The sequence below is a fragment of the Sturnus vulgaris genome, chromosome 6, assembly GCF_052056855.1.
Source record: "Sturnus vulgaris isolate bStuVul1 chromosome 6, bStuVul1.hap1, whole genome shotgun sequence".
NCBI lineage: Eukaryota > Metazoa > Chordata > Aves > Passeriformes > Sturnidae > Sturnus > Sturnus vulgaris.
The window spans coordinates 46,214,312-46,236,613 of NC_142248.1; the positions used below are offsets into that span (position 1 = coordinate 46,214,312).

A 22,302-nucleotide genomic window follows, 5' to 3' on the forward strand; every position below is an offset into this window, starting at 1 on the left:
CGGGAAGAGCCGCGGGCAGGGCCGGGCCGGGACCGGCGCTCTCCCCGCACCGACCCCGCAGCGGCGCCGCAGCCCCGAGCGCAGCCCCCGCAGCGGGTGACTGACAGGCGGCTCAGCCAATCGCAGCGCGCAGCGCACCCCCGCGCCGGCGGACGGGCCAATAGCAAGGCTCGGGGGCGGGGCCCGGCGGCGCGCGCGGCGGGCGGCCGGCGGGCGGGCGGCAGTCGGCGCCGAGGCGCGGTGCGGTGCGGGTCGCTCCTCCGGCTCCTGCCGCGGCCGCCGCAGCCGCGCCGCCGCCCCTCCTTCCCTCCCTTATGGAAGAGATGGAAGAGGAGCTGAAATGCCCGGTGTGCGGCTCCTTTTACCGGGAGCCCATCATCCTGCCCTGCTCGCACAACCTGTGCCAGGCGTGCGCCCGCAACATCCTGGTGCAGACGCCAGACTCGGAGTCTCCGCAGAGCCGCCGCGCCTCGGGCTCGGCCGTCTCCGACTATGACTACCTGGACCTGGACAAGATGAGCCTGTACAGCGAGGCGGACAGCGGCTACGGCTCCTACGGGGGCTTCGCCAGCGCTCCCACCACGCCGTGCCAGAAGTCCCCGAACGGGGTCCGCGTGTTCCCGCCGGCCGCGCCGCCTCCCCCGGCCGCGCTGGCGCCGCCGCCGCCGCCGCGCAACGCGTGCCTGACGTGCCCGCAGTGCCACCGCAGCCTGGTGCTGGACGAGCGCGGGCTGCGGGGCTTCCCCCGCAACCGCCTGCTCGAGGGCGTCATCGACCGCTACCAGCAGGGCAGGGCGGCGGCCCTGCGGTGCCAGCTCTGCGAGAAGGCGCCCAAGGAGGCGGCCGTGATGTGCGAGCAGTGCGACGTGTTCTACTGCGACCCGTGCCGCCTGCGGTGCCACCCGCCGCGGGGACCGCTGGCCAAGCACCGCCTGGTGCCGCCGGCCCAGGGCCGCGTCAGCCGCCGGCTCAGCCCCCGCAAGATCTCCACCTGCACCGACCACGAGCTGGAGAACCACAGCATGTACTGCGTGCAGTGCAAGAGCCCCGTGTGCTACCAGTGCCTGGAGGAGGGCAAGCACTCCAGCCACGAGGTCAAGGCGCTGGGAGCCATGTGGAAGCTCCACAAGGTGAGCCCCGGCTTGTGCCGGCAGCCCCAGCCAAGCCGCTTTGCCCCGCACGTTCCATCAGCAGGGTGGGAGCGTCCCCATCCATCTTTATCCGTCCTCTCCCATTCCGTGTTGTGGCATCGCTTGGGAGGAGCGTGTCCCCTCGGCGTTGGCATCGTGCCGGTGATGCTCCCCGTGGGTCCCCAAATCTGACCCCACCAAAGGAGCTGGCAAAGGATCCCGGGGGTGGATCTGAGCTGGGAAAGCAACAGGGAGCGATGGTTTGGGGAGGAGGAGGAGGAGGAGGAGGAGGAGGAGGAGGAGGGAGGCGTGAAATGCACCGCGGGGACGTGGGAGCCGGGAGCCGTGGGGTGCCGGCTCCTGCCGCACACCGGGAGGAGGAGGAGGATGAGGAGAATGGATGGCAGCGGGCAGCCTGGAGCCTGTCCCTGAATACTGATCAGCTCGCTCCGTGCTGGAGGAGAGGGTCCCAGCGCTTGTGGCCATCATCAGCTCCAGCTCCATCCCTCCTCCTCCTCCTCCTCCTCCTCCTGCCCGCCTCCCTGCTCGCCCCAGCGGCCGCAGGAACTGGGGCAGAAGTGACTGGGACACGGGAGGACAGGGCACAGGGCATGGGCGTCATTCCGCGGATGAACATCGGCATAATTGGCCCCCACTCCAACAAACTGGAGCAGGTGGGGGGGACCTGTGACAGGGAATGTGAGCTCCCAGTGGGCTGGATTGCTTTGCAGGAATATCTCGGGATGCTCTGGCAGGTTGTGTGGCTGCATGCGGTCCGTGCAGGGTGCAGAGCTCTGGGCTGGAGTTCTGCACCCCGAATTGGGTCAGTGGGTGCATGCAGGGACAAGCTGTCACTTGTCACGATGCCCCAAAATGGGGTAACCACGTTATGCTGTGGGGAGCAGGGTTTGGGGATGCTTGTTGCTGTTGAGGGGGCTTTTCCTGACCCCCTTTTGCTGGGAGCAGGAAGAACTCCTCTCTGGATTTTCAGAGATGTGCCAGAGCAGTTTGGTGCCCTTGTCCCTATCCATGGGGTGCAGTCACTGATCCCAGAGTTGCTGGCAGCCAGCAGGAATATCCAGCTGGTGTGGGATGCCCGGGATCAGGATGGCACAGAAAGCTGGGGACCTGAGCACAGGGAGGCACAGGATGGAGCCAGGCTCTTGTGCTGAGAAGCAACAGGCAGAGTTTGGAACGCAGAGAATTCCACCTGAAAGTGAGGGAGAACTTGGCTCAGGCCAGGTTGGAAAGGGCTTGGAACATCCTGGACTAGTGGGAGGTGATGGAAGCGGGGTTGGAATAAAATGAGCTTTAGCTTTTCCTTCCAAATCCCTTTTCCCAGGGGAGAGCTTTAGCCAGGCGCTGTTTCATTGATGTAGCTGACAGATGTGGAGCTGTAACATTATTTCAAATTATGAATTTCATGCAGTTGCTCTGGGAGTTTTGGAAATTGGACAGTGAAGTCTCATCTGCCTTGAGAGGATTGTATTTCTGCAGGGGTTCACTGGTGTTACCTGGTGTTAGTTTGCTTTTTAGGGAGGGGAAGAGTCTGTGGAGTTAAATGTGGTGTTAAGGAGTAACTGAAAAAGTGATTTCAGGGCCAGAGCTCAGATTGCTCCTTGAGATGCCATCCAGCAAAATCAGGGGACAAAGTTATTTACCTTGAATTTTTTACACACAAAAAAATAAATTAAAAATTAAATTAAAAAAATCAATACCCACAATTTCCAGGCTTGATCCTGATTGGGACCAGGCATTAGGAACCAAACCACCTGTGGATTGGTGTGGTGATCCTCTTGCAAAAGTGTCTGGTGGTGTCATTTTTTGAGAGCACAGGCCCTTGGCAGTGGGATTTGCTGAAAGGGTGATTGTCCTTTTTTGCCTGATTTCTTCTGTGTGATGAGCAGTGTAATGATACCTACAGCTCACAGGAGGGAATTATGGAATGGTTTGGGTTGGAAGGGACCTTAAATCCCATCCAGTCCCATTCCTGCCATGGGCAGGGACACTTTCCAATATCCCACTGACCTGTCCAGCCTGGCCTTGGACACTTCCAGTGATCCAGGGGCAGCCACAGCAAATCTGGGCACCCTGTGCCAGCCCTTCCCCACCCTCCCAGCCAGGAATTCCTTCCCAATATCCCATCTAAATCGACCCTCTTTTAATTTACACCCATCAGCCAGCTCCTGAATTTTCTTGCACCATTCCAGCACCTCCTGGTGTGAATATTCTTTGGGATGCTCTTCCCTCCTGACCCAGGGAGGCTGTGATTGTCCCCAGAGCCTGGCTGAGCTGTTGTTCCTGAAAGCAGCAGCGTTCACTCCTCAGTAGGTGATTGCCAGGCTCAGGGCAATCAATCCCTGGTAAATGCAGCCTGCTCCCCTTGGAACCAAATCCAAAGGGGATTTTCCCAGCCCTCTTTGGGAGCTGCCCCAATTTTCCCTTTTTCCCCCTCTGAGGTTCTCCCAGCTGATCATTTAAAATAATCTGTGCTGAGGCACAATCAATTGTCATTCAGAGAGCTGGGATTTCACAGATTGTGCAAATCCTCACTCTCCCTGTCTTCCTTTCAGTTGTTGAGAGCAGGGTAAATATTCAGAGAAACGTAGAGGGAAATGGGTTTTTAACCTGAATTGTCCCAGTTTTGCACAGATATTGCAGCTGTTTGGGTTTTTTTATCCTGACAAGCTGGAATGCTGCTTGGCATGCCAGAAGCAGGAGCACAAGATGGAGCTGAATCATTTATTCCTCACACATCCAAGTCCCTCTTGTCTTCTGCTGGAAGTGTGTGGAGAGTGCAGGCTCAGCAGCTTGGTGATGTGTTTGGATGGATGGATGGATGGATGGATGGATGGATGGATGGATGGATGGATGGATGTACAAATACACACTGGGAGGGATCTCCAGGGGCTCTGCTGTCTCCCTCAGCCCTGAAATCCCAGCCAGTTAATCAAACTCGGTCTTAAAATCATTCTGCTGTCGCTGGCACAGGTTAAAAAAGTCTCCCAGCAGTTGGTGGATTCTGGTAGCAGATTTTAAGCAGGTGAAAGTGTTCTGGGTTGGGAAATGGAGAGGCAGTGATGCAGAGCTGTTGTTCCTGCCTGTCTCTCAAATACTGAGTTGTTACCCATCATTTTTGTTCCTGACTCTGCTCTTGAGTCCCTGGCATTTGTCACCTCGTGGCTGGACACCTCCCTGGGGGTGGGACACACCTGCAGGAGGCTGCTTTTGTCTTTGCCATGCACATCCCAACCGCAGCAAAGGTGAGCCTGGATTTGCCATGCACTAAAAAGAAGCTGGAGAGGTCAGGAGTGCCATGGTGAAAATCTTCTGCTGGTTTTGGGCTGTGCAGGAAGAAGCTTCCCTCTGCTTTGGGCTGGGATTGTGGGGCTTTGCCTCTTCTCTCCCCTCTCATCCACATTCTTTTTGTTTTCTGCATCCAGGGAAGGGCAGCAGAGCTGGGGAAAGCTCTGGAGCACAAGTCCAGTGAGGAGTGAGGGGGAGTCCCCATCCCTGGAGGGGTTTAAAAGCTGTGTGGATGTGGCACTTGGGGACATGGATCAGAGGTGCCTTGGGGGAAGGGTTGGACTCAGTGATTTTAAAGGGATTTTCCAACTCTAAATGATTCCAAGATTCTAAAGCAAGACTCTGAGTTGGAGCCACTCTCTCCTTGAGGAGGTCAGGCAGCATGTCCAGATCCTCTTGGAGAGAAGCAGAAACAAATCTTGACTTCAGTGGAAGGAAAACAGTGCTCTCCATTTTAATTTAACTGCCTGGCATGGGATTTCCCAGGCTGAAGACATGAACTGTCCTCAGATTGCAAATCCCTGCAGATGCCAGCCCAGCCCTGGGAATTTCCATGCTGTGGGATCAGCAGTGATGGTCAGCAGGCTCATCCAGGTGTCACCTGGAGCTCAGCTCCTGCTGAGCTCCAGGTGACACCTGGATGAGCCTGCTGACCATCACTGCTGCTCCCACATCACATCACATCTGTCCCAGCACAGATGGAATGAGGGATGCAGGTGATTCCTATTAATAACCAAAAATCACACACTTCATTCCACTATATATGGGACTTTTATTAACTATAGATATATCTATATATATCTATATATATCTATATATTTTATATCTAGCTATATATGGGACTGTTATTATCCCACTATAAATGGGACTTTATTCCAGCTGGTTTGGTCATATGGGGAGAACCAGGGATGGGAAAAACTGCAAGGGCCCCTCAGTTTGTGCCCAGGGGACACCAGAGCCAAGACAGGGATGAGCAGAGAGGATTTTCCCTTGGCTCACTTGGCCAGGGCTCTGTGTTGGCTGCCAGAGGAACTTTTGAGGGGAGGTTGGAACACTGGGAATGTGTCCATGGGAATTCCTGCAGCCCACAGCACTTGGGGAAGTATCCAAGGAGTTGCTGTAGGACCAAGATCTGTTTGCATTTGCAAAGTAAAATATTTGCTGTCTAAAGAGAAGCAGTGAGAATCCTTAATGTTTCCCAAGCCTTGGTGTGATGACCTTCCTGAATCCCATTTTCCAGCCTTTTTCCATCTTCAGCAGCAGGATCCATCCTTTCCTTCTCCAGCTATGCCCAGCAGCCTCCCCACCTCCTCCATTCCTCTGGGGCCAAATCCAGAGGGTGCCAAACAGGCTGAGAGGCTCTGAAGTCAGAAAAAGCAAAGAAATGTCAGGATCTGGAGCAAAAATATGATGAGGAGAGGCTGGGGGAGCTGGGAAGGGGCTGGAGAATTCCTGAGGGAGCTGGGAAGGGGCTCAGCCTGGAGAAAAGGAGGCTCAGGGGGGCCCTTGTGGCTCTGCACAACTCCCTGCCAGGAGGGGACAGCCGGGGGGATTTGGGATCTGCTCCCAGGGAACAGGGACAGGAGGAGAGGGAACGGCCTCAGGTTGTGCCAGAGGAAGTTTAAATTTGATTTTAGGAGAATTTCTTCATGGAAAGGGTAGTTAGGCATTGGAAAAAGCTTCCCCAGGGGAGTGGTGGAGTTCCCATCCCTGGAGGGATTTAAAAGCTGGGTGTGGCACTTGGGGACACGGGGACTTCATGATTTAAAAGTCTTTTCCAGCCTTAAGTGATCCTGAGATTCAAACCAGCCTGTGCCTGCCCAGGGTCCAGAGGTGATGCTGCCTTCCCCTGTAAATTTATTGGGATAAAAGCTTTCTGTCAGGTGGCTCTTTGCTTTGCACTCACGGCACTTAATGGAATAAGGAGCGACCCCAGATCCCCTGTTAATCAAAGGTAATGTGGTACAGCGAGTTCTCCCAGGGGTTCTTGGAGCCCAGGAGGCAGGAGGTGACCCCTGAGTTATCTGCAGATGGAAATGGGCCCAGGGTGGTCTCAGAGTGAGTGTAAATCACTGCAGCTCTTACTCATTGCAGTGGGAAGTTTAGATTAAATAGGAGGAAAAAAGAAAAATTCTTCCCTGTGAGGGTGGGTGCCCAGAGAAGCTGGAAGTGTCCAAGGCCAGGCTGGATGGGGTTGGAGCAAACTGGGATAGTGGAAGATGTCCCTGCCATGGCAGGGAGTGGGATGAGATGGTCTTTGAGGTTCCTTTGAGCCCAAACCAGTCCATGATTTGTGTGGATATACAAAAATACACGTGGATATACAAAAATACAGAATCTGACAGAGCTGTGCTGTGTGGCACCATCTGGCTCAGGCCCTCCACAAACAGATTGAGCTCTGGTGGGGTCAATCTTCTTTCCCATTCTCTCACATCTTTTTTTTTTTTTTTTTTCTTCTCTTGGCCACTTGATGAACGAAAGAACCCCCTGGCTGGATCCTGCAAGTCAGGGACACCCAGCTGAGATGGGGGGAAATTAACCCAGGGACTGATTCTTGTTTCTCTCTCAAGGAAATTTCAGCAGCATCCACACCCAGAGATTCCCCTGTCACCACATCCCTAGCCTGGAGGAACAGGGGAATTAGGAAGCAGAGCAAACACTGTGCCTGGTGTTAAATAAATTACTTGAGAGTGAGGAAAGGCTTTGCTGTTTATTGAGCAGGTTTCACAGGATGCTTTCGAAGAGCTGGCATTGCTGCAGGGTGGATTTTTAGTGGGAAAATGGAAAACCTCTCAGGAGGTTTTGGGGCTACTCTGCATTGCTCATTCCTGCTCTTCTAAATAATCCAGCACCTCAAAGTTTAGGCTTTTGTCTTGGGGTGACTTTATGGTGAAAAATAATTTCCTCAAACCAGTTAAGGAAAAAACTGCTTAAATCTGTTTCCTAAAAGAACCACATTCAAAGGTTTTCTCCCAGGTTTTCTTCTGTCCTACACCAAGACAGCTTTTAAAGGGAAAACTTTGTTTGGTGTCACAGAATCCCAGAGTGGTTTGGGGTGGAAGAGATCTTCAGGATCATCCCATCCCATCCCATCCCATTCCATGGGCAGGGACACCTCCCATTGTCCCAGGTGCTCCAAGCCCCAGTGTTCAACCTGGCCTTGGACACTGCCAGGGATCCAGGGGCAGCCACAGCTGCTCTGGGAATTCTATTCTATTCTATTCTATTCTATTCTATTCTATTCTATTCTATTCTATTCTATTCTATTCTATTCTATTCTATTCCATTCTATTCCATTCTATTCTATTCTATTCTATTCCATTCTATTCCATTCTATTCTATTCTATTCCATTCTATTCCATTCTATTCTATTCCATTCCATTCCATTCCATTCCATTCCATTCCATTCCATTCCATTCCATTCCATTCCATTCCATTCTCTGGGAATTCCAGGACCTCCCCACCCTCACAGCCAGGAATTCCTTCCCAATATCCCATCGAAGTCTTTCCTGTTTTCTCCTCTTGCCACAACCCCTTCCCATATGACCACAAATTCCTTTTTGGAGTCCTGCTGTGCAGTCTAGCAATCCAGCACATAACCACTGGGAGATATTCCCCTTCCCTTTCCTGAACTTGGGAGGAGCTTTCAGCAGCCTTTAATTAACTCGTGTTACTCACACATATTCATTTAATTCAGAGTGCCTTCAAATTGCATTGCTCTTCCCAGCTGTATGAAAGAATAATTAAGGAAAAACTTGGCTGAAACATAACAATTCCCAAAGCTGCTCTTCTGTCAGCCTTGTTCCTTGTTTTGTTGGTTCTTGGGACGAGGCATTTTACCTGTTAAATTGGCTTACAAATAAGCCAGCTCATTCCCTGTGTTCATTCAGCTTTGTCCTGCTGGGATGAATTGGATAAATTTCTATTTAGAGCAAGCACATAAGGCAGAGAGAGCTGGGGGTATAAATCTCTGGTGACCCTGGCTCAGGTGATGTCCTGGAAGGAGAGGCAGAGCCTGGTGTGGAATTATTGTGAGGAATAAAACTCACTCAGGGTGAGTTTCTCAAATCCCCATGGACCATCCATGGAAAGAGGAGGATGGTTTGGGGTCCGGGACCACCACTGAGGGGTGGGTCAGGATCTTAAATAAGGACCAGATCAAGTGGTCATAAATAGGAAATGGACTAAACTTCATCAGGGAAACAGAAATAAATAGAGATGAAGCCCAGCTCTCACCCAGTGGCACCTCCCTGATGGATGCAGGAAGGAGAGCAGAGCTGGGAACAGCAGGTCAGAGAATTCACCTTTCCTACTGAAAGGAAAATTCTGTTTGCAGTCTGAACCAGCTCATATTTTGCCTTCAGAATTAGATGCAGCTTTGGGGACGCCCGACCTGGAGGTGGCTGGAAAAGCTCAGCGGAGGCTCTGATCAGTGCAGAATTTCTGGGTAGAAAATACAAAACCCAGGCTCAGTTTGAAATTTTCTTGAGCAGCAGGGGAGGGCACAGGGGTGACTGTGAGGGTGATGCCAACCTCAAACACCCAAGGCACAGCATGGACTGGGGTTTGGGCCACGTTTTTGTATTTAATTAGCCATTAAATCCCCCTTGTCACAGAAATAGAGGGGTGTTAATAGGAGCCCTGCTCAATTCTGTAGCAGCAGAAATTGCCCTGGGAGGGATCTGGCAGATGAGGGATTTCCCATCAGTGTTAATTACCCTTTCCCCTTTACTAACCTTATAGGAGTTGATGGGTTAAAAAAAAAAAAAAAAAAAAAAAAAAAAAAAAAAAAAAAAGCTGGGAATTGGATGTTAATAAGGCATTGCTTGGATGTTGCCTGGAGTGCTGGAGCCACAGTTGCCATTGTTGGATTTGAAGGGAGCTCAGCTCCATGGGAGCAGATGCAGCAGCATGGAGCCACTGGAGTGGAAGATCACGTTTGTGACTTCCAATGCCTCCAGGAAATCCCAGGAAATCTCCTGTGGACATCCCAGCCTGGCTGCCCCACACTGGAGCTGCTGCTTCCTGCTTGGTGTAAAGCTAAAATACCTGGGAAATATCAATTAAATTATTTTTAATTTAATCACCAACCCTGGAGCATCTTTCAACCAGTGATTCTTTTCTTTCTGGGCTTTAGAACCTTGCATTAAATTCTGTCCTTTTTTTTTTTCCCTTGCTGCTGTCTGGGTTTGCATGGTCAGTTCTGTTCTGGTTGCTGTTGCCTGTGGCAGGATTGGGATGTGTGTGTGAATTAATGATGGGTTATGGCCTTGCCTTCAGCTCCAGGGTGCACAGAGCATCCACAGCCTCATTCCTGACTGCCTGTGCTGTGGAGCTGCTTTCCACCTGCAGCTCTGGTGAAATCCCTCTGTTTTCCCAGATAACCCTTGAGTCAAGAAGTATTAATTCACTGGTGCTGTTAACTTCACTGGTTTTTTTCTCCCTGTTTCCTTTCCCTGGAAGTTTTCCAGGCCAGGTTGGATGGGGTTTGGAGCAGCCTGGTGCAGGGGAAGGTGTCCTTGCCCATGGCAGGGTGTAAATGTGGTAACTGCACCACATCATCAGTGCCTTGTCTTCATTTCCTTCTGTCCTCACTCAGAGCCAGGATTTAAAAACACAAAGGAGACAAATTTCTCGTGTTCGGGCTTGGTTGTTTATTAAATCTTATCTAAAGTACAGAGAGTTCTGTAACACTCATAGATTCCAGCTAAAAGTGAGCAAAATGGAGATGGATCCAGCTGGTTACAAGGTTTTTTAAAGCTAAACAGTCCAATAGAGAGCTAACACCTATATTATTTATACTTTTGACCCAATAACCAAACTCCTGTGACCTGCAGTGCAGCACTGACTGTCCAGTCAAAAATACCTGAAATCATGGAGAAGGAAGAAGATAAAATAAGACACCACCCCAAATCCTCCATCTGGTCCCACCCCCATTCCTATATTATAAAAACCCCAAATCCCAAACCCTTCCCCATGTGCAATCACACACTTCTATTTCACTGCACACCCGTGATTTTAACTCCATCACCCAAATTTGGAGCCTCCTCCAAGGGCTCAGCTCCAAAGCAGTGTTCTGCAGGGGGGCAGTGCCTGACAGCACAGAAAGCTCAAAACTCTCAGGTTTCTGGGATCCAGCAAGATGGGATTTAAGGTCCCTTCCAAGCCAGACAATCCTGAGATTCTGGGATTGCCAGGGTCTCTGACCTGGGGGCTTTGCTGTGCCTGTGGGATTCCAGCTTGGGAAGGACTTTTCTGTCTGCAGAGACAAACTCAGAGCTCTGATTTTGATTCCCCTCCTCAGAGCAGCTTTCCCTGATCCTGTGCCATGGTCTCTCTGCTCCAGAGGATGGAAAGCTGGGAGAGGGGGGGGGGTTGTGTCAAGCTTTGAAATGGATTATTCCTAACAAGGCACATTTATTGATTTGGAGACACGCTCTGCTCTGGGGGCAGAGCCTGTGTGCCCTTCCTGGCAGGGCTGTCTCACCCAGGGATCCAGGCTGGAGCAGTGGGAAGATGCTGGCAGGTGCAGCCCTGCCTGTTTATTCTTCAGCAGGGGAGGGAATTTTGGCAAATTTTGGCAGCGTTTCCCTGAGGATGCTGCAAAGGGAAGGGGTGGGCTGGAGATCAGTTCTCCCCGACAAGGATTTGCTTTGTCCTCTTGGGTAAATAATTGCACAAACCCCCCCCCGTCTGTCCTCTCCCAGGAAATGTGTGTTTAGCACCAGTGCCCTTCCTCCAGCCCAGTAACAATTAGGATGGGAATTCGTAATTGGAACACGTGGAGATGAGCTGGGAATTTCCAAAAAAACGATGTGGAGGAGCTGGGTGAAATCCCATCAAGGACACCATGGGATGTGATGCCTCCTTCCCTGGGAAAGCAACTTCCATCCTTGCTCAGACTCAGAGTGAAGAGATTCGAGGGCATGGCTCAAATGCTCTCTCACATGGGGACATCTGAGATGCTGACCTGGGGAGAGATGTGCACACAGCCTGGATGAACGAGGTGCTGGGTGAGGACCGGTGTCCCTTGGCTCTGTGACAGATGCCACCATTCCCTGCCAACTCAGCGCTCATTTTTGGGCAGGGCACAGGGCAGAAGTGTAAAACAAGCTTCAACTTCCATGGCAAAGCCCTGCTGTCTGAAGGAGCAGTCACAACTCCTGTGATTATCCTGATGCTCCTTTGTAGTTGAGCCTTTTGTAGTTGAGCTCGGTGTTCCTTGTGCCGTTCCTGCTCCCCGGGCAGCTCTTTGTTCCCCCCGGGAGCAGCAGTGGTGGCTCATGTCAGGCTGTCACACCAAACCCACACAGCCCAGGCGTGGCTGGCTCTGTGCTGGATCCATCCTGCACCAGCTCCTCTTCCATCCTGACATTTTGTTCCCCAGGAAATGAGGAGCTCAGGGGGCATTTTGCTGAGATCTGTGCTGCCCACACCTTGGTGAATCAGAGCGAGAGCTTAGGCGAAGTTTCTCACCTCTGAAATGATTTCTCACCTCCCCCGGAGCACAGCAGTTAAAACATGTGAATATAAGATTTTTATTTAATTTTTTTTTTTCCACTTTAAACGTTGCCCTCTGGCAGTGGATGCTGCACCTTCCCCCTGCCCTGCTAAGGACAGGTGACAGATGGAGGGGCAGGGAGGTCATTTGCTGGGGCTGGAGCCTTGCTGTGCTCCTGGAGCTGTGGCCAGATGAGCCAGCACTCATCCATCTGTGCCCTGGGCTCTCCATTGATTTCCTGCCGTGGTGCCAGGCTGTCACATGGGGAAGGACAGGCCCCAGGCAGCTCCAGGGAGGATCTTTGCTCCATTCCTGGCTGGCAGGTGCCTTGCCCAGGTTCACTGCCAGGTTGCCAGCTGACCCCTGCCTGGTGCAGCAGGTTATGCTGTGCTATTCCATTGTGGCTGGATGAGCTGGGATGGGATTCCTGGATGAGCTGGGAGTGGAAGGAAGGTGCCAGAGGAGAAGAGGAGGCTCAGGGGGGACCTTGTGGCTCTGCACAACTCAGGGAGACAACTGAGAGGGTCGGGCTCTGCTCCCAGGGAACAGGGACAGGAGGAGAGGGAACGAGCTCAAGTTGTATTAGGGGAGGTTTAGGTTGGACACCAGCAGGAATTTCCTCATGGAAAGGATGGTCAGGGCTTGGAAGTGCCCAGGGAGGTTTGGATTTCCCATCCCTGGAGGTGCCCAAGGAATTCTTGGATGTGACACTCACTGGGCTGGGGACAGGGAGGGCATTGGGCACGGCTGGGACTCCATGGCCTGGGAGATCTTTTCCAACCTCAGGGATGTCTCATGGTGTTGGGAAACCTGAAGGAATGTTCTGCAGGGTGGAAAGGTGGGAGAAGGAAAGGGGAAAGGAAGGAAGTGGGATCCTGCCCACTCTCAGCATTCTCCATCCCAAACTCACAGGGCTCCAGCACCAAAGATATTTTGTTCACTTTGTTCCAAACCGGGTTGGAGCAACCTGGTCTAGTGGAAGGTGGCCTCAAACATGAGCTGTGGGCTGGGGAAACACCTCCTGTGGTTGTGGGATGTTTCCCAGCCCAGGATGCTTTTTATGGGATGCAGTTCCTGGGATGTCTGCAGCTTGGCAGAGGCAGTGACAGGAGGGTGACGCTGCACAAGGTCATTAGTGGCAATTAGCACAGATTGTCTTGGAGGGACCTTGTTCACTCAGCATTTGGCACTTTGGTTCATCTTGTGATGCATCCAAAGGAAAGTCAAGGGATAATTTATGTCAGGATTGCAGCAGGCAGTGTGGGGTGGGATAAAAGCCCTTCCTGCCATATGCCACGGATTTGGCTTCAGCAAAGCTGGGAATTGTCACTCGTGAATCACAATCAGGGCCCGGGGGTTTGGGTCTCACAAACCTCACAGTGACCCTGGGAGGGAGGGAGGGACATGTTATGTGAAAGCATAAAACCATTGTGATGGCTTTATACTACAAGAGGATTGATTCAATCTAGATTTAAGGAAGAAATTATTTATTGTGAGGGTGCTGAGGCACTGGAGCTGTGGCTGCCCCATCCCTGGAAATGTTCCAGGCCAGGCTGGATGGGGCTTGGAGCAATCTGGGATAGTGGAAGGTGTCCCTGCCATGGCAGGGCTGGCATAGGATGAATTTTAAAGGTTCATTCCAACCCAAACCATTCTGGAATTTATTCAGACTTAACATCAGGCTCGGTTCCCTCCAGTGAATGTGTTACAAACAAGAAAATAAGTGTAACTTAAAACAAAACCCACCAGTGGGGTTTGTATTTATGCAGCCTTTCCTGGAGAGATCACATCCCAGCAGAGCTTCTTAACCCAGGAAAAATCCACTTTCCTTGCGGATTTAAACTGATTTAAATTAAATATAACAAAGTTTATGGGGCCAACACCATCACCTGGTGAGAGCAGGTGCTGCATGTGGAGTTCAGGGGGGCTGTGCTGATTTAGCCTGATTCAAACTCCACCATAAAACATGATCTGTTCCTAAATGTTCTTCACAGGGATCCAGAGCAGAGCTTTGTGCCTAATCTCCATCCCTGGGAAAAGCTTTTAACCTTGGCAGAACATTTATGAAATCAATAATTATTTTATTGCAGCCATTTGATTTAAACAGCTTACATGGTTTGGGGGTCTCTAGGTTGATTTACAGCTACAGGAGATCCCCGAGTACAAAAATGTCACAAATGTGTGTCCAGTGTGGGATTTAAGGCCTGATTCTGCCTCCTTCATTTCTCCTGGATGTCAGGAATATCTGTGCTGACTTGAAGTGATTGATTCCTTCAGCATGAGGTTGGTGGAGTTTGAGCATTTCTGTGCAGTTTGGAGATAATTTTATATAACACTTTATGTAACAACTTGCTGCCTTCCCCACTTTGCCTGTGCATAAATACATCAACCAAGCTCTTCCCGAGGGAGAATATTCTCAAGGCAGGTGGTCTTGGTGGCTGAGCAGCTCTGCAGCAAAAAATAGGTGTTTATTCTGAGGCTGGGGTGATGTAGAGATGATTATTTTTGCTGCCTGTGTTCATATTATGGTCTGTAATTAAATACATGAGACGTCCCTGGCTCTAGAGGGGATATGGAGATAATCCAAGGCTGGAGCCCCTCTGCTCTGGGAATGTTCACCTGGAGAGGAGAAGGATCCAGGGAGAGCTCAGAGCCCCTTGCAGGGCCTAAAGGGGCTCCAGGAGAGCTGGAGAGGGACTGGGGACAAGGGATGGAGGGACAGAACACAGGGAATGGCTTTAAGCTGGAAAAGAATGGATTTAGATGGGATACTGGGAATTAGGAATTCCTGGCTGGGAGGGTGGGGAGGCCCTGGAATGGAATTCCCAGATTTGCTGTTGCTCCCCCTGGATCCCTGGAAGTGTCCAAGGCCACTTTTAGGGCACACAGGTCCCTCCTTGGTGGCTTTTCCACAGTGGCTGTTGGCTCCTGGTGCTGCTCCATGTCCAGGGAATGTTTTTGTTGTTTTGCTGGGATCCCCTTCCCTGGGCTTGAGAGAAAGATGGGAAGGACAGGCCTGGGCAAGCTTTGCTTTTCCTTTCCCTATTCAAAACTCAAGTTTAAATGGAAACAGATTTAAATGAAGCAAAGCTTTCAAGGGAAAGGAGCAGGTCCTGGCTCTTCTGTGACTCAGCCTTGGAAAAGCCAAGGAAAAAAAGGAAAAAAAGCCACTGGAGAAAGCCCAAACTTCACATTTTAGGGTTATATTAAAACTCCTGGTTCTCTGTGACAGAATCTTTGTTTTTGATTCCATCATGAGGAGCCAGCAGAGCTCCTGGCAGTGCCAGGGAAGGCACCAAGGGCTGGGTGGGACAGACAGGACCAAGGACATCCATGGGACAAACCCAGGCTGGTCCTGTGCCTCTGGATTGTCAATCCAGTGGCAGGGACACTCGGGCTGACCCCTTGGGAGCTAATTAAAAAATCAGGGTTAATGAGCTCAAGCTCACTGGGCTAATCCTACTGGGCCAGGTCTGCATCCAGCTCTGGGGGACATCCCATCCATGGGACAAGAGGGAACAGCTTCAAGTTACACCAGGAGAGGTTTAGGCTGGAGATTAGGAGAAGTTTTTTTCCCAAAAAGGGTTGTTCAGTCACAGCACAGCTGCCCAGGGCAGTGCTGGACTCAGCATCCCTGGAGGGATTTAAAAGTGGTGTGGATGTGGCACTTGGGGACATGGGACAGTGGCATCCTCAGCACTATGTTGTTTTACACCTGTATCTGTGGCTCCTTTCCTCCTTAGTTTGGTTTTTCTTTTCTTTTATTTTCTTTTTTTTTTTTTTTTTTGTCTTGGGAAGCACTTTTCCCTAAAAAAAAACCCCAAACCTATTACTGAAGTAAATGTGAATTATCCCCCTGCTCCCATCCCCTGGTATTTCCTGGATTCTTCACTTCTCCATAAATAATCATGAATGGTTCAATGAATCCATCCCTGGTGACACCAGGATGGATTTATTGCTGTGCTCCAGTGGCTCAGATCCCCTCCAGTTGTGGGGACAGAGCCCCCTCACTCCTTCTCTGTAGAAACACTGACAAGTTCTTCACTTCTTCCTAATTAGCCTGACATCCCTTCTTATTAAAGATTAATTTTTTTTAAAGGCAGTCATTATCTCAGCTCTTCCAAGGATTATTGATTTATTCTTTTTTTTTTTTTCTTTTTTATTAATGGAACTACAACCTTCTCATCATCCATCCAGTGGTTTCCCTTCTTCTCATCCTCCTTTCCCTACACCATTCCCAGCCTCTTCCTTCAATGTTTTTATCACTCAGTGCCTCTCTCTGGGGTTTATTTTCTTTGGGAATCTCAGTTTGAGTTCCCAAGAGGTCACTTCCAAACATCATCTGAGCTTGAGGGAATGGGATTTCCAAAGAGAGTTTGGGTTTTTTTTGTTTTTTCTGTGGCCACTTCCAGCCCCCAGCCAGAGAAGGAAGAGGAGCCTGTGAAATTCCTCCTGTGCTGTGTCTCAGGTGGGATTTCTGTTTATTCTCAGTCTGGGGAGGAGATGCTTCCCCACCTCTGTAAATCCAGCTCTCTGTAATCCAGGCTGGCTTTTTGGATATCTGCAGCACCTGGTTGCTATCACATTTTGGGATTAATCCCAAATCTGGATTCCAGCCTGTAGGAGCTCAGAGCCCAGTGCCTGGAAGAAGGAGTTAACCTAGAAGGAAACCTGAATTGCTGTGTTTTTCCTGTGTTTTTCCTGTGATTTGAGGTGAGATCTGAGCATCCCAGGTGTGTTTTCCTGGCAGCATCCCCCCAGTCTGGCTGTGGTGAGTGCTGCATTCCCAGTGCTCCAGTATCCATGGTGATGGGAAGATTTCTGAATCCTCCTGCTTTGAAGGGAATGTGAAATCCTGGTCCTCGGACCTTCCCTTTTGTCTCTTGCAGAGAATTCCCAAGGACTGTGGGGAGCCCAGGGGGTCTGGCAGTGTCCCTGCAATGTCCCTGCTCTGCTTTGTCCCCTCGATGAAACCACAGTGGGTGACAAGGTGGGAGCAGGCAAAAATGTTCCTGGCAGGCAAAACATCTTTTTTTTTTTCTTTTTTTCTTTTTTCTTTTTTTTAAGTAACACATCTTTGGTCATAAAAAACTTCAGATTAGGAGGGACTTCTGAGAAATCAAGTCCAGCCTTCTGGAAGCAACAGCAGTAACTGAAGGAGAGTTTTTTCCAGAGTGATTTGGGTTGGAAGGGACTCAAATCCCATCCAGTGCCACCTTTGCCATGGGCAGGGACACCTCCCACTGTCCCAGGCTGCTCCAGCCTGGTCTTGGACACTTCCAGGGATCCAGGGGCAGCCACAGCTTCTCTGGGAATTCCATCCCAGACAGGAATTCCTTCCCAATATCCCATCCATCCCTGCCCTCTGGCAGAGGGAAGCCATTCCCTGTGTCCTGTCAGCTCTGCTGCTGAGAGCTCCACATCTTTCAGGCTGCCTGGAATGTTCCAGAGGCTCCTGGCTGAAAGCACAAATCCAAAGTGATGCTCTCCAGGGAGCATTTCCCATCCTGTTGGAGGGGGAAGAAATGAAGCAGAAAGACCAGGTGATCCATAATTTATTTTTTTTTTCCTCCTCCTTCCTGCTGCTGTGCGAATCCAGCAATCTTCCTAAAAGCAGAAAGCGTAAAATTAACGATAATTAGCTGATGCAGAGATATTGCAGTGGCTGAGCAGGTGGGTCAGTCAGATGGGCAGAGCTGCTGTTTCCTGGACATGTGAGGGACAGCTCAGGGAAGCTGCTGGGAGCACTCAGGTCCCTGGAATGTGTTTTGCTGATGGCTCTGAGCATCCTGGTTACACGGAGCATCTCAGAGGGTTTCACGTGTCACTTTTGTGCTTGTCAGGCACTCACCGTGGAACACGAGCTTTAAAACACTGGCCAGGAGCAAATGCTGAGTGAAACACCAAAGAGAATGTTTTAAGAGAACCCAAATCCTCCTAAAAACGCGTCAGAAAAGCAGAGGGAGGGGCTTGCTGTGTGCCTGGCCAGGTGTGCCTGTGATGGATTTTCCTGAAGAGGTGATGCTGATGTGCAGGGATTTATTTGGTCAAATCGATGGAAGGGCTCGAAGGAGAGCAAAGAAACAACTCCAAAAAGGTGCTGGGAGCTGTCCTGAATGTTGGGAAAATTCCTGCCAGCCCAGCCTCAGCTGGGTGGAGTGTGGGGCACCCAGGGATGAGGGTGAGGAGGGTCTGGGATGGTTTTCAAGCCTCAAGCAGGCTGGTGGAGGCTTTGTGTTTCCATGGGTGCAGCAAGAAGTTTGGCAATTCCATCCTAGCAGTGGAAACGTGGTTAAATTCACCCTTTTCCCACTTGGGATTGGGAATTTTGGCTCTGGGAAGTGGCTTGAATGAGTGCTAATGACCCCAAATACCATTTCCTTCAGCAGGGATTAGCCAGGATCCCATCAGGAATGGCAGAGATGGCCTGAGGCTGGTTTAGATTTGAGCCGAGGATGGAAATGTCCAAATGCAGGCTCCAGGCATAAAATCATGGAATGGTCTGGGTTGGAAGTGACCTTAAAACTCCCAACCCCTTCCATGCTGATGAGAAACAGCCCAAAGGAACACACACAGAAATCCACATTTTGTATTTCTGTAGGATTTTGGATGAGTCCAAGGTAAGATTTGAGTGGGACAGGAGAGACTTTTTGTTTGGCTGCTCCCCTTGGGAAAGGCAGGCAAGTTTTTGGGTACAGCAGCTCATCCCTGGAGGCTGCAGCACTGAGGATTTACCAGGAAATTCCAGGAGATGGGTGCAAAACCCTCTTGGTGGGGATGCTGGAGGATATTTGTGCTTCCTCCTGTCCAGGGGGAGTTCTGTGTGTCCACAAAGGGAATGAGATGCCATCTCCCATCTGTGCCTTTGCAAACCTCCCTGGAGCTAAATCCATGAGTAAATTGTGGGAAATCCCAGTTTTGGGCAGCAGCCAAAGAGGCAGAGGGCTGTGAAATGAGGAGCTGCTGCTCAGGGCTGGTGGAGAGCCATGGTTTGGGTGGCCAGGGATGTCCTGGTCACAGGGGTGGCACCTGCCAGGTGACAGCCAGGACATCAGGCACCCTCTCCTGCTGCCTGCAAGGTGGAATTGTGTCCTTGTGGGAACCCAAGTGCCTGCCCCACTGCCCCAGAGCTGGCACACGGGTCACCCGTGGCATTCCAGACCTCCTGGGTGCCACATCAGGGACAGGTTCAGGAGGAAGGGGCATCACTGAGCTGCCCTCTGTGGTGGGATTTCATAGGATCATGGAATCTCAGAGTGGTTTGGGTTGGAAGGAACCTTAAAGCTCATCCCATTCTACCCCCCTGCCATGGCAGGGACACCTTCCACTGTCCCAGGCTGCTCCAAGCCCTGTCCAACCTGGCCTTGGACACTTCAGGGATCCAGGGGCAGCCACAGCTTCTCTGGGAATTCTATTCCAGGGTTTCACCACCTTCACAGGGAAGAATTTCTTCCATATATCAAACCTAAATCTCTCCTCTTTCAGCTTAAATCCATTCTCCTTTGTCCTGTCCCTCCATCCCTTGTCCCCAGTCCCTCTCCAGCTCTCCTGGAGCCCCTTTGGCACTGCAAGGGGCTCTGAGCTCTCCCAGGAGCTTCTCCATGTGGATGCCCCAGCTCTCCCAGCCTTCATGGTCACCTCACAGCCATGGGATGTGCTCCTCTCCCTTATTGCCTCAGTGACTGCTCAGAACTGCAGAATCCAATACAATTTGCATTTCTAGGCAATTAAATGTCAAAGCAAAGTCAAGATGCTGGCGAGCTGTCAAGGCTGTTTGTGCCTGAGCCTGACTCCAGCACCCAGATGATAATTAAAGGTTGTAGGACAAGACAAAGGGATGGTCAATACACTCCCTGCAGGAAGAGGAATTACCCCACAGGGCTCTCAGCCCTGGGTTAAGGCCAAGACTGGGGAAAAAAAAAAAAAAATCATTGTTTATGCAGTTAATCAGGTTTAAATTTAACTCCAAACAATGTAATCAGATTGAAAGACTTAATGCACTAATGGGATGGGAGAGCTGAAGTGTGAGTGGGGAGGCACTAATGGGATTGGAGGCAGATGGAGCTGAAATTTTAAGGCAGAAAGCAGCAGGGTGTGCAGTGTGCACATTCCTGGTGTTGGGCACTGCCTGGACTGTGGTCACTGTGCTGAAAAGAGAGAGAAAGGACAGCAACACACACGGAGCTCTTTGGGGAAAAAAGGCCAATTTATTGTACAGACAGCCCGGATTTAAAGTGTGTTAGTGCAGCCAGGACAGGACAGGAGCTCATGGGACAATTGGGAAAAACATCCTTGGGACAGCACCTCAGGATGTGTCCCACGGGAAAGACACCAGGTGTTAATCTTTATTATGAATTCCACTTCCACCCTAACTGAAGCTGCATTCAGCTTGTCAGCCTGGGAATGGAGCTGAGAGTCAGGAGAAATCCAGAATTTCCAAGCTGGAATTCCCCAGCTCTGTGAATGTGTGTGTCCACACTGGGCCACAAACCCTGCCTGGATGGAGATGCAGGAGAAGATGCTCACATGCAGTGGTGGCCACATCTGTGTATTCCTGTGCTAATTCTACCCCAAAAATTGGGTGTGCCCATCTCCTGGCAGCTTCATGGCCTTGTTTTGTCCACAGCACCTTTATTCTGTGTTGCTTTTTATCTTCCTTTTCTCTTCTGCCAAATTGAATGCACGAGAGATGGAATTTCATGTTTGGACTCAGATGTTTATTAATTTTTATCTATGTTACAGTGAGTGCTACAGCACTTCTAGCTAACAAGCTAAAAATGGAGAAATGGGGATTAATTTCTCTCATTACAAGGTTTTTTAAGGCTTAATTGTCCAATTAAGAACTAACACCTAAATTATTTTTACTTTTGACCCAACGACCAAACACCTGTGACCCACAGTGCAGCATTTTCTATCTAATTAAAAAGTAATACCTACACCCAAGAAGAAGAAGGTGAAAAAGAAAGAAAACTTCCACCTTAAAACCTCCATTTTGCTTTATACTTATTACTGTATTTTAAAACCTTAAATTCTAAATTTTTCACCACGTGAAATTACACACTTCTAATCAAACTGCACACCCACAATCTCAATTCTGTCATTCAGTTTTGGAAGCCTTCTCCACGGCCTCAGATCAAAAGCAGAGCTCTTTTGGGGAACAGTGCCAGGGCCCCCAAAGATTTTTTTTTTTTAAAGTTTAAAACTCCCAGTTTCCAGCGTTCCAAAATTCTGAACAGGACACAGGTCTTGACCATGAGATCATAGCCTAAGTGTCTTTTCTTCCATGATTTTTTTCACCCACCATGGAGAAAAACTGTGAAAAGGAGACAGTGTTTGCCTGCTGGGACTTCCCTCACCACTTACAGGAACATCCTCCAGATTTTTTTTTTTTTTAGTTAAAAAGATGCAGCAGTGATTTGTGTTCTTCAAATGCAGCAGGACCCAAACATTTCCCCTTTCCTGAGTGGAAGGGTTTTGGGTTGGAAATGGTTTAGATTGGAAGGGGTTTGGACTGGAAGTGGTTTAGGTTGGAAATGATTTAGGTTGGAGATGGTTTAAGTTGGGAATGGTTTAGGTTGGAAATGGTTTAGACTGGAAGTGATTTGGATTGGAAGGGGTTTAGATTCAAAGTGATTTAGGTTGGAAATTATTTAGATTGGGAGTGGTTTCGGTTGGGAGTGGTTTAGGTTGGGAGTGGTTTAGGTTGGGAATGGTTTAGGTTGGGAGTTGTTTAGAGTGGAAATGGTTTAGGTTGGGAGTGGTTTAGGTTGGAAATGGTTTAGGTTGGGAATGGTTTAGGTTGGGAGTGGTTTTAGGTTGGGAATGGTTTAAGTTGGGAGTGGTTTAGGCTGGGAATGGTTTAGGTTGGGAGTTGTTTAAAGCTCCTTGACCTTTTCTGGCAGTCATTCCCCCCGAGCTCATTTGTTCTGTATAAACTGGAGCATTTCACAGCAATCCCTGAGGAGCTCATTTTCCTCTGGATGAGCTCAAACCCTCTGGCATCCCTCAGGCCTGAAGCAGAAGGAGGTCGAGTGGAGCAGTGGTTTTTTCAATTTACCATGTTCAAACCAGTTTTTTACTAATTCATTTGGGAGAGGAAACTTTTTTCTTTAGTCTATGGAGATTTCTCCACAAGAAACAATTTTCTTGTGGCCTTGATCTTACAGTGATTAATCACATAAACTTTATCATTAGAATAACAATGTATCAATATTAAAAATCGACTACTAATTAGTCTTTATCAATTATTAATCCTCCTGGATCCCATCCTTTGAATCCTCCTGGATCCCATCCTTGAGGATGGGGAGTTCTGGAATGGCACCAGAGCTGCACTCAGGCTTCCTGCTGGAGGTGAGAAAATGTTGG

At 50.1% G+C, this 22,302-nt stretch overlaps 1 protein-coding gene across 5 annotated transcripts in view; it reads left to right on the plus strand.

The window, feature by feature from the left end:
- Positions 1-268: 268 nt before the first annotated feature.
- TRIM9 (tripartite motif containing 9) overlaps positions 269-22,302 on the plus strand; it is a 61,554-nt gene continuing 39,520 nt past the window's right edge. For 2 of the 5 annotated variants that reach the window (XM_088166421.1, XM_088166422.1), the window contains exon 1: positions 269-1,130. In XM_088166421.1, the coding sequence (XP_088022547.1) occupies positions 315-1,130 (816 nt within the window). In that variant the 5' untranslated portion in view covers positions 269-314. The remainder of the gene's footprint in view (positions 1,131-22,302) is intronic. The other 3 variants (XM_088166417.1, XM_088166419.1, XM_088166420.1) reach the window with 2 other exon arrangements.